Source organism: Sinocyclocheilus rhinocerous, unplaced genomic scaffold (assembly GCF_001515625.1).
Source record: "Sinocyclocheilus rhinocerous isolate Xijiao unplaced genomic scaffold, SAMN03320098_v1.1 scaffold2542, whole genome shotgun sequence".
In the NCBI taxonomy this organism is placed as follows: Eukaryota; Metazoa; Chordata; class Actinopteri; order Cypriniformes; family Cyprinidae; genus Sinocyclocheilus; species Sinocyclocheilus rhinocerous.
In genome coordinates this window covers 441,328-453,976 of record NW_015633236.1, presented here as the reverse complement: position 1 = coordinate 453,976, position 12,649 = coordinate 441,328, and the positions used below count along the sequence as shown (strand labels likewise).

Sequence of the window (12,649 nt, the reverse complement as noted above, 5' to 3'; positions counted from 1 at the left end):
CATCATCCAGGTAGATGCTGCACACTGGTGGTGGTTGAGGAGAGATCCCCCCATATGATTGTAAAGCGCTTTGGGTGTACAGCGATACACAATAAAAACTCTATATAAATGCCTCATTCATTCATTCATTCATATATCACGATAATGAATATGCACAGTATTGTTATCGTGGGCACTTCAAAATACAGAGTTGTCAATCATGGCCTCCTAATAATCCCCATCCACTTGATTGGCTCCATCACTCTCTCTCCTCTCCACCTGTAGCTGGTGTGTGGTAAGCTCACTGGCGCTGTTGTACTGTGGCTGCGGTCGCATCATCCAGGTAGATGCTGCACACTGGTGGTGGTTGAGGAGAGATCCCCCCATATGATTGTAAAGCGCTTTGGGTGTACAGCGATACACAATAAAAACTCTATATAAATGCCTCATTCATTCATTCATTCATATATCACGATAATGAATATGCACAGTATTGTTATAAAAAGTGTATATTTTTTTTAATGTGATTGTTGGTACATTTTACCAGTTTTTACCATACTTTCAAAACAAAAATTAAAATAGGAAAAATATGCAATATGAAAATAATTGAAGACAAAATGTGTTTTACTGAGAAAAAACAAGATTTGGTTTTTAAAAAGCCTTTTTCCAAAAGGTACATCTGGAAAAAGGGGGGGTCGTCTTATAATCAGGGTCGTCTTATATTCGGGCCAATACGGTATTACAAATTATTCAGAATTTTGAATGCGTTTTAATAATAATTTTCCCATCAACTGGTCACAATGCACAACACCGCTGTATGCTGCATCACAGACGCATGCACACTCAGATGTAAACAAGCATGATTGAGAAGCGCATGGTGGAACGCGTGAGATAAATATTGTTTGAAAGTGTTTTGATTCTTTATTGTTCGGTCACTTTAGGGCTTCATTAGTTGACAATAGTTAACAAACTGCCAATGAAAAAATCTTCTAAACATTTATTACCATGCCAATCCCTCCGAGAGTTGTCATGACAGAACTACATTTCAATACCGTGATAATACCGTATATCATGATGAAAGCATTAGCAATTAATCGCAACATGAAAATTTGATACCGGCATACCCCTAGAATGAATAGTGGAAGACCCTTTTGCAACTTTAGTTGCCTGCTGGCTTAAATTAATAAAAGTAGGCTTATGCTTCACCTTTTAATGGTTACTGACTTAAACCATTTTTTTTTTAGCAAAAAGATGTAATTCAACATTCTATCTGAAAAATAACACCAACATTTATATATAGTACTCAAGCACCTTTTCCAAAGATATAACCTTACTATTTACCTGCTAGCTATTCAGACATCACACAACTGAAAGCTTGGTTCTAGATAGGGCTGTGCAAAAAATTGAATGTGAGTTTCATGCGCATCTCGTCAGTAAAGCCGCTCCTGTGATTAGAAGTAGTTTCAGTTCTTCCAAGTAGTTCACTGACAAGCTACACAAAATCGCGTTCAAAATCGGCAATGAATCGCTTGCGATTTTGTGTAGCTAGTCAGTGAACTACGGCTCTGTGTAGTAAATGCCGCTCCATCTGAACGCACGTGCTGGAGATTTACTACTAATCACAGGAGCGCCTTTACTGACGAGATGCGCATGAAAATCGCATTCGATTTTTTGCACAGCCCTAGTTCTAGATAGGACAAATGTAGATTGATAAATAAAGAAAAAGCTAAAAATTATTTGCCAATTTCTGGTAAATGCTACCACGCAATCAAAATAAATGATCACTCAGCTTAAAGGCTAAAGAAAATGATGCTCAACATCCACAATACCCATAAGATCAAAATAGAAACCATTTAATGTCAATGAATTAATTAATGCCAATGTTTGATTTAATAGCAACTGGAGAAAATATTCGCATGAGGAAAAGAGGGAAAATTCAAACAAACTAAAAATTAACAATTGCTTTACTCCGAATTGCCGCTATTTGAAAGTTAAAGTAAAATGGGCACACCGCTTTTACAAGCTATTTAAAAGCGAAGGAAAGCGAGGAAAAGAGGGAACACCCTCACCCGCAGTGATACCGGTATTACCGGTGTTGTCACACGTCGATTAACCGGTGGGAAAATTTCCTCACCGTCACAACCCTAATCTATAGTTGGAATCAAACTGGTTAAGCAAAAAATTTTAATTGCATTATGCCAAAAATACAACTGACAAAACAGTGGGGTACAAAAGTCTGAGACCACTATTGAAAATGATTTCGCAAAATTTTCTAACTGTAATAATAGTTCTTAATAATAAAGTTATACATTAACTGACATTTGATTAACAACCTAGACTCTTACATACTTTGGGTAATTCTACATTCTATCTGAAAATAACACCAAAGTGTACAATGATCCTACCGTTCACCTCCTAGCTACTTGTACATTTCACAACTGCAAGTTCAGTTCTATCTAGGATAAATGTAGACCAATGAACAATGAAAAAGCTAAAATCATTTGCCAATTACTGGTAAATGCCACAATACGGTCAAAACAAATAGTCAATCTGCTTAAGGGCTAAATAAACCATCCATAAAAGCAATAAAATCAAAATAGAAACCATGCCATTTTAACATCAGTAAATAAATGAATGGCACTGTTTGATTCAACTGCAAATTCTAACTGGAACAAATATCTGCGTCTAGTCCCCACACAGATGAAAACAATGATCTATAAAAAGATGCCCATCAAAGGACACATCTGAGCGTGTTACCTTAGCGACAAGCATCTGTTGCTGGGCCTCAATTTGCTGCTGCTGACGAGTGGCCATCTCCTGTAGCTCTGAGAGAGTGAGCTCCACACGAGGGTTTCCCACCTACACACGGGGAGAGAGGGAGAGAGAGAGAGAGAGAGAGAGAGAGAGAGAGAGAAAGGAGGGGCAGTCAGGCCAAAAACAAAATATATGCACACAAACAAGGATTCAAAGATGTCTGGTTTAATTCCACAGCCATAAATGACACAGAAGACTGTGAGAAACAGACATAAGCATGTATCTGCAGGGCTCATTGTAGTGAGAACTGGGTATGAAATGACCTGTGGCCAAGTAAACACCCGGAGCTTGATTATAGCAGGAGTGCCAATGTTAGTGTAGACCTGCTAAGCTCATCGGGAAGAGGAATGGTGACGCTTTTAGCCAAAAGGGTCTAAAACAGGCCTGTGTCGGAGATCCATCCCAGAATCCCACTCTGTCACTCTGCATTCTGAAAGATAAGAGCAAGTTGTCCGTCTCCGCAGCTGTCGCCATAGCAGCAGAGTAGAACTGCCGTGTAGCGAAGATTAAAGGCACCAAAATACTCAGATGGCAATTGCCGTGATAGTCTGGCATTTAGAGCAATCAAGCAGTACTGAGGTCGATTCAAGGCGGCACGGTACATGATGTGAACATGGAATATAAAACACAGTTCTGAAATAAAGAGAAGGCGTGTAGGATGACTCACTCAAACCTGAAGCAGAACACCATTTACAACCTGGTTCATGCTGTGCAAAAGTTCCCTTGAAATTCAAATCTTCAATTGTCTGTGGCAATATAGCAATGCTTCCATTTCCAAAAAAGCCAGCAGTCTGTTTTGTCTCTGGGCTGTCCTAAGCAAAAGCCATACAAGTGCACTCACACACTGTTTAAGGTTGAAGCTGGGCCAGTCATTAAGGTTATGTAAGGACTAGGGGCAATCAGACATAAGTTGGAGTCAAATACGTTCATCAATTTTGCCAGTATGTTAACTACAACATGTCAAAATTACACATTTTCTGGTATTTAATTAGCAACCTAAAAACTTAAATATTTAAAGTTTTAGAATTACACTTTTTCAAAATAATTTAATTCCAATAATTTATTTTCAATAAAATAAAAAAACACTATGCACTACTTTTCAAAAGTTTAGGGTAAGATTTTCTGTTAATGTTTTTGATATTTTCTTATGCTCACCACGGCTGCATTTATTCGATCAAAAATACAAAACATAAGATTACTTTTTTATTTTTAAAGGGGTCATATGCTGCGATTTCAATTTTTCCTTTCTCTTTGGAGTGTTACAAGCTCTTGGTGCATAAAGAAGATCTGTAAAATACTGTTCTTTTTAGAAGCCTCATATGACCCCTTTAAGATAAAAAAATACAATATATAAGATTGTGAAAAATATTTATTTTACAATGTAATTTATTCCTGTGATGCAAAGCTGAATTTAAGGCAATATTATGCCAGTCTCCATTGTCACATGATCCCTCAGAAATCATTCTAATATGCTGATTTGGTACTCAAGAATTTTTTTTTTTTTTTGCGCTACTTAATATTTTTGTTGGAAACCACGCTACATTTTTTTTCTGAATCCTTTGATGAACAGAAAGTTCAACAGAAGAGCAGCTTTTCTGACAAAATTTGCCACCCACATCGATGCATCATGGAACAGAATTCAATGGCAATCTATCAGCATTAACATTAACATGCATGAGGGCACAGCATGAGAAAGATACTGTGGTGATGTTTGTGGCGTGGTATTGCCAGGTCACCTACAGCCTATGGCTACATCTATTCTTATCCAAGTTAATACCATGATCTATTTCCATAATTCATGGGTAGTATTTTTTCTACCATGATGTGATGGTTGAAAACATGTCTGTAATTATCTCATAGTCCATCAATGCTCATGTCTCACAATTTCTTGTTTTTGTTGATCTCTAATTCTCTATGCTTTAAATCGCTACATGTGAAAATTGCCTCTTAAATCACCCGTGTTGTTACAGTCCCATATAATTACAAAATGGATTAAGAGTGGTTTTAGCTGCAGGAGGTTAGAAAAAAGCAGAAAAATAAGGTGTAAATACAGTAATATCTGACATCATACAAAACAGTTTTCTTTGTCAAGCTCACCTGCTTTTTTGTACACAGAACCATGTTACTACATAACAGACATAATACCATGTACAAACAACAGAAATTATTATTATTATTAATAATTATATATTTTTGAAAGAAATTAACACTTTTGTTCAGCAAGGACAAAAATTGTTCAAAAGAGACAGTAAAGACATTTATAAATGTTACAATTTATTTTAAAAAATGAACTTTTGAACTTTATATTCATTGAAGAATCCTGAAAAAAATTGCATTGTTTGCATAAAAATATCAAGAAGATATTAATATTTGCAACATTGATAATAACAATAAATGTTTCGGATTTCTGAAGGACTGAAGGATCGTGTGACACTGAAGACTAAAGTAATAGTTGTTGAAAATTCAGCTTTGCTATTACAGGAATAAATTACATTTTATTATATAATCAAATAGAAAACAGTCATTTTAAATTGTAATATTGTTTTACTGTTTTTGACCAAATAATAATGCTTACATATTTAATAAAAAAAAAAAATTTGAATGGTAATACATATATTTATATTTGTCTAATTATTTTGCCACGTTTACCTTTGGCTTTCTAATTACATGAGCTTTAATCTCATAAAGCAAGTGATACTGTTTTTGTTCACAAAATAAAAAGCCAAAAAAAAAAAAAAAAAGTCAAACAACAATTGTCAAACAACAATCAAAAAGAGCTGAAGAGGTTACTGTGTCACTGGAAATGTTCTTCAAGTTTAAAGAGATTGTGCTTGTGCTCTGTGTCAATACAAAACTGTCCCTTCCATTCAATTAATTATTAGCGATTGCTGAGAAAAAAACGTGGGCTTTGCCTGGAGCAGAAGGCCCAATCAGGTCTGGATCAAATCAACTGTCATTTCAAATCAGGGTGAGGGATTGAACTTTTTCCCCACTACCATCGCTTTTCTTGAGACTAAAACAGGCTATATGTCAGATAGACCAAACAACAGTTACAAAAATACGGGATGAATGTATTTTCTATTTTTATTTTATAACGCCGGTTACACCTATAGCTCAAATGTGTCTGAAGACACCGGCTTAGAAACAACATTTTAGTAAATGATCAACTTTGAAACAACTTTGTAAGCTCAACACTTACCTGTTTTTTAGTTCAGCTTCCCTCAGCACAAAATACTCAATAACGCTTGATCAATAACGATTTTTGTGCAGTTCCCATAAGCACGAGCTCCATGGCAGATCTCCAAATTTCATTAAAGTTAAAATGACTTGACTCAGTTTGCTAGGGAATGATTCATGGCTTAAAGGCCAATTGTGTCAGGCTCTGTTTACCCACACAGGCGACTCTGTATGGACACATCACATGGGTTGTAAAGAGCCCATCTCCATGGCAATGTGGCACAAGGAGCGACATACAACAAAGCAAAAATGCAAACGGGAATGCAAGATTTGCAATTGCATTTGGATTATGTCACAATTTATGCGCCCACATGTGGAAAATGCAATTGAAAACACAATTTGCAATTCCCTTTGAAAAAATTCCTGAATATTCTTCCATAGTCAATTAAGTAAAGAGAGGTTTCATATTTCCTGGGGCCAAGTTGAAGAAAGGGAGGTAATTTCTTTTTTCTCTGATAAAATTACCACCAAGAGAGCAAGACTGAAGACTTTGCTGTTTTCTTGCTTTGTAGGTAGGCAGTACAACAATTTCTGCAAAGCAGTTTATTCAGTAGAAGACAAAGTAAGCAGGTCAGTGGGTAATAACTTGGACTCTAGGGCCATGTACTATAGATCTTGTGCTACAAAGTTTCCAGACGCTTCAAATCTGGAGTGATGGAAGCCTGGGACAGTCCTATTTCCTAAAAAGCCATTTTAGAGATTTTGTTAACAACCACACACCAGACTCTCCAAAAGACACCTGCCTAAAAACATCAGCAATCCTGAAAGTGCAAAATAATTGGGAGGAAAGATGTTTCTGCAGCACACTTTTTTGCTGTTGCAATGGCTTTTACAAAAAATAGGTGTATTTCCCTTTTCAGTGGTGCCTGTCATGCAGTAGGGACATTTTATGCGTGTTTTTAAAAAAAAATGTCTGAAAGTAACAGCACTGTTGCTGAGATTTAGACTTTCGTTTTAAGAAATTCTCCATACGCCCCAAACTTGAATTGCAGGACAAACTTTGGCATTAAATACTGCATCTCTGCAGGGCAGCGTTTCCCAATCAAAGCCGCTTTGGATGCAATGTTACATGTTTCCAAAGCACATTAGCCAAAGCTGGCTGGTGAAATATCAGATGAAAGTTAAGCTCATCTTTTGACAGAAATATGATTTTGATGTTATGCACAACCAAGGAGTTTTATAGCAAGTCAAGCCATATAAGTCTCCATCCTTCATCACTTCACAGACTGCACCCACATGGACAGCATGTTCAGCTGTGACTCTTGGCATGGAGGAAGCACACACATAATCCGCTTTCCACACTAAGATTTAGACCGGCGCACATTTATTGGCACTGGCCTGAAAGCTGTACAAATCTTAAGAGAGGATGTAAAAGACATTCAAACAATGTTATGATAAACTATACATTAGAATACCAGGGCTGTGTTCTTATTTAACTTATTTAAAGCATACAAATCTGAAGACGTAACTCCACCACGACCACATTATCCATAACAATAAACACTAAACAGGACTGGGTATTGACACTGATTGCTCTTATAGGGTTATGCCGATAGATGATAGTATCATGTACTTTGACTATATCAAGAGCATTATTATTATTATTATTATTATTATCAGGCTAGTGTTATTATCTAATTAATATCAGGGCTTATTTGTTCCATCATATTTCTTTCTACGCATTTTTACAGTGTTGTGCGTTATAACCAATCACACACGATTACGTTGAGTTTATGAATGCAATGGCCAATCAGAGGCATTAAGATGAGTCATTGCTGAAAATGCTCTCCTGCGAAGTCTCACATCATAAAGTTCAGATGTACGTAAATATAGGTATTTAGAAGTGCCCACGATAACAATATCGTGCATATTCATTAACGTGATATATCGCATTACCGAATACTGGCACAAGTCTAATATATATACATATACACACTACCGCTCAAAAGTTTGGGATCAGTAAGGCTATGTTCACACTTGGCATTTTTTTTGACAAGAAAAAGTTGACAAGGGGGTTTTTTTTAGTGGAAAAAAAAAAAAGCTGGCAGCGTTTCTGTTACAAATAGCAGCCGAGGGCGTCTTTTGTTGCTATAGCAACAGCTGCAACAGTAGCCTAGTGCTGCGTGGTGCAAAAATGTCGAGAAAGAGGAAATTGGCTCTTGCGTTGGCTTATGAAGTTAACGGGGAAGAGAATGTCGGTTTACAACGACGTTTGTGGGTGCACGACATTATACGGGGAAGGAACCAGTATGGTGCTTACAACAATTTAGTCCAGGAGCTCCGGTTGGATGATGCACGGTTTGCGGCATATTTTAGACTAAACATTAAAACATTATTATTATACTAAATATTTTGTGCTCATATCATATAACTCCTTGTGCTCCGAAACTAGTAGCAACAGTAGCCTAGCGCGGTGTGGGGCAAAAATATCGAGAAAGAGGAAATTGGCTCTTGCGTTGGCTTTTGAAGTTAACGGGGAAGAGAATGTCGGTTTACAACGACGTTTGTGGGTGCACGACATTATACGGGGAAGGAACCAGTATGGTGCTTACAACAATTTAGTCCAGGAGCTCCGGTTGGATAATGCACGGTTTGCGGCATATTTTAGACTAAACATTAAAACATTATTATTATTACACTAAATATTTTGTGCTCATAGTTTATCTACCGGCACCTTCTCCGTTTTTTCTTGTTCTTGTTGATATGGAAACGACAGGTCTCGCTACTTAATTGCTTGTCATTGGTCAGCTGTCAAAAAGGCGCTTGACGTAAGGCGTTTTTTTCCAGAAAACTTCAACTTTTTTCAACTTGAAAAGACGCTCTGAGCTGCAGAAAAAGACGCCGGCGGTGGCGTTTAAAAGCGCTCAGGACTTTTTTGAAAACATGGTTTACTCCATAGGATTATAATGTAAAACAGACGCTGGCAGCTTCAAAAAAGACGGCAAGTGTGAACATAGCCTAAGACTTGTAATGTTTTTTAAAGAAGTCTCTTATGCTCATCAAGGCTGCATCTATTTGATCAAAAATACAGAAAACAACAGTAAAATTGCTAAATGTTATTACAATATAAAATAATGGTTTCTATTTTAATATACTTTAAAATATAATTTATTTCTGTGATGCAAAAACATTACAAGTCTTACTGATCCCAAACTTTTGAGCGGTAGTGTATATATATATATATATATATATATATCTCGATTCTCATTCCCAGCGATACGATTTTGCCGATACCTCAAAAAATTCTACGATACGATAACGATTCGATACAGGAGTATATCGGTCGATATATCGATATTATATTACATACCTAATTTAAACAACAATCTACATTTTTATTACCTCACAAATGCAACCAAAATATATAACATGAACATTTATCTGAAATTTTCACATCCTGTACCTCAATTTGGACATTCACAACAAAAATTTTTTTTAAATAATAAAGAAAATAAACAATTGGAAAAACAATTCTGGCTGCTACTATGGGCTCAGTGCTAAAAATCTTTTCTACAGATAACCAAATTACAAGCAATAGCAGAAAATAAATACAATAGAACAAAGACACAAGTTCAATAAATAGTGCTTTTAAGGTTTTTCAGCTCAGTCTAAAAGAAATTTTCAGGTACGCTACAGAAATGTTTCATTTTCTCAGAAATGAAATTGAATTTCTTCAGAAATTCTCAACTGTTTACGTTAAGACATATGGCTAACCGACCGTGTTTACTAGGATATTCGCCAAAACGCGCATTTTGATGTAATTTTGTCTGTATTTATTCATCCATGCAAAAAAGCGGAAGAGAGCTCAATTTAGTATTCGCGCGGTGTAGACGCGGCTGTCTGTGTGCGTGCACTTCAGATGTGTGCGCAAAAAACTTCTCACACAACGCTCGACTGTTTCGCAAACAATCCCGAGCGTCTTTTATGCTCACCTTGTGCCTTCGGGCAGCCCTTATATCGAGTCCTGATACGTTGGCCCTGTATCGATATTGTGGCACGTGTGCAGCAGTGGACAGCGCTTAATTTGAAGACAAGAACAACGTTTAAAATTGAGCAGAAAAGTGCTAGGTTTCTAAAAAATAATGAATAGAGCATAATATATAGGCTATAACAAGGTTTAATCTGGCCGCAGAGGAACACAACTGGGTTGCCTGATATAAAAAGACGTAATCCCTACGGAAATATCTGCTAAGTGTGCTACTTATCTTTGTCAACCTGGCAACCATGTGCACGCGCGCTCTCTCTCCACTGTGGATAAACCCGCTTGCTTTCTGAAAACACTGGTTTGTGTATGTATGAATTACCACCGTTTTGCGTTTCTCTATTAACAGTAAAGCTGTGGCTTTAAATTCCTTTAGAAATAACGATGTTACCAGCTCCTTGTTGAGAAAGATGGTGTAGCTCTTGAGCGATTAAGCTATTTAGATGATAAAATTGCGGTGCAGCGCTACAAAGTTTGTTCCTGAATGTCTGAGTGCGCGTCAGTGCGACCGCAGCGTGATCTGTGTGAGTGACTGAGCGTGTGTGCGCGTTAGATACAGAAGATAGCGCATTAGTTTAGAACTCTTCTAATTTTTATTTTTATTTTTTAAACCGAGAGAGTGTGTTAATTTGTGCAATTATAACCTACCAGCAATGTAAATATGATTTTTAAAAATATATTAGAATGAGTACATTACAATATAAATTTATTAGAACGAGTACATTATTATTTATGGGCTTAAAAACAAGATGCAAAAAATCTGAATATTGTACCTGGTGGGGAGTGCCCAATGTAAACATGAAACATATGCCATTACCTATATTGTACTGTGGTACAGTTATGGAGACCCTTCATTATGCAGAGGTCAACTGCCTGCTCTGCCAATAGTTAGAAATGACACTATAGTATGCAGTGTTTAATAAACAGCTGTTTTACTAAATTCTTCTGAGGTGAAATTCAGTGTAGTCCTGTATCGTGATATGCATCGTATCGTGGCCTCTGTATCGTGATATGTATCGTATACACACACACACACACATGTATGTATATACATATATACATACATGCATACTGGAGAACTCATGAGAAAAGCCAACAACTAACAAGCAATCCATAATGCTTAATTGATAATTGTTTCAGTGGAAAAAATAAGGTAGAAACTAAAAGAACAAAAGATCAAGAGACATTTTAAATACTTAAAAAATCATGACGAAAAGCATGAAGATGAGTGAAGAAACCGCAAATCCTGGAACATGTAAAGCCCTGGAGAGAGTATCTGCCCACACACAGGAACATCTTCAACTTTATAAAACATGACCTGCCCACACAGTTCAGTGTTCTGGAGCTCATAACTCTGTATGCGTGATGGACAGACATAGTCTTCCTACATAAGCAGTGGCTCTAGCTCCTACACACCATAGAGCAGCCTATTACCCACTTAATCAATCACAAAGACTCAACAGAAGAGAATGACTGACAGCTCTTATTACTTTCCAAGTACAATGGACCATACATGGATTCAACAACAGCTGATTTAACCATAGCAAAGCATTAGGAGCCTGTGAATGTTCAGAAATGTATTATTGAAAAGAGATCTTGAGTAGGACGGTCTCTTTATGCATTGAGAGCAGAGGCATCCTTACCTTTTAGACTGTCCCTGGGGGCACAAAGTCAGCCCTGGCTGTGTAGATGAACAAAGTGTGCAGGGATGGAGGGATGGGATGAAAGAGGAGACAAAATGAACGAGTAGAGGGGAATGACAAAGAGGACTGAAGGTCCCAGCATGCACCGCCACGCTCCACTGCAGACAGGGCCACGGTGACCCTCTGACACTGCACGCGGTTAGAAAGGAGACTCTCGCTAAAGAAAACAGACGGAGTGACAGCTAGAGGAAATGAGAGAAAGGGGGCCACCCACTATTTCATAAGGAGAAAAATGTTCCTTTTTACAAGCTGGCCACACATTCAGGGATTTACCCTATTGTGAACGCTGGGCGTGGTTGTGTGTGTGTGTGTGTGTGTGAGAGAGAGAGAGAGAGAGAGAGCGAGAGAGAGAGAGAAACATCTTCAGAGAGACAGAGAAGTCAGAACAGAGAAAACAGCAATGCTGTAAAACCACGGGGATGATCCTCTTAAATGCGGTTATGTCATGAAACGGGTGTAATCCACAAAATAATACGGCGTAAAGGGAGAATAACAACACAACAGAACGTGTTATGAGGTTTTAAATAATTTTACTCTCTCTCATACACACACACACATATATATATATATATATATACAGATGTCATGCTGCTGAATCAGCACATTGTTTGTGTGCCAGTGATGACTTGCCTTGAATCCTGGGTAGGGAGGTAGGGATATTACTTTAAGTACAGGGATGGGCTTCTTCTTTTGGATTGTTCATGTTCAGAGGTAGACAGACTAAGATAAGGCCAGAGGGAGAAATCCGATTAAACATCCCCCCCCCACCCAAAAAAAAAAAAAGAAAAGGGGGGGAAAAACCGCTGTTGCATAAGACAGGAGTCTGTCTTATGGCGAGTTCACACTGCACGATTTTCAAACTCGGCGGATCGCCGTTGTTTTCACACTGCGTGACTATCTGGGGTAGCATTCAGTTGCTGCTGTGTTCACATTG

General features: G+C 37.5%; 1 protein-coding gene across 1 annotated transcript in view; it reads right to left on the bottom strand.

Moving 5' to 3' along the window:
- Positions 1 to 2,736: 2,736 nt before the first annotated feature.
- The window catches only part of LOC107743987 (apoptosis-stimulating of p53 protein 1-like), a gene marked incomplete at its 3' end in the record, with an annotated part of 38,294 nt that continues 28,381 nt past the window's right edge, over positions 2,737 to 12,649 (bottom strand). Inside the window, exon 6 of the mRNA XM_016557450.1 lies at positions 2,737 to 2,838. Coding sequence (XP_016412936.1) covers positions 2,737 to 2,838 — 102 coding nt within the window. The remainder of the gene's footprint in view (positions 2,839 to 12,649) is intronic.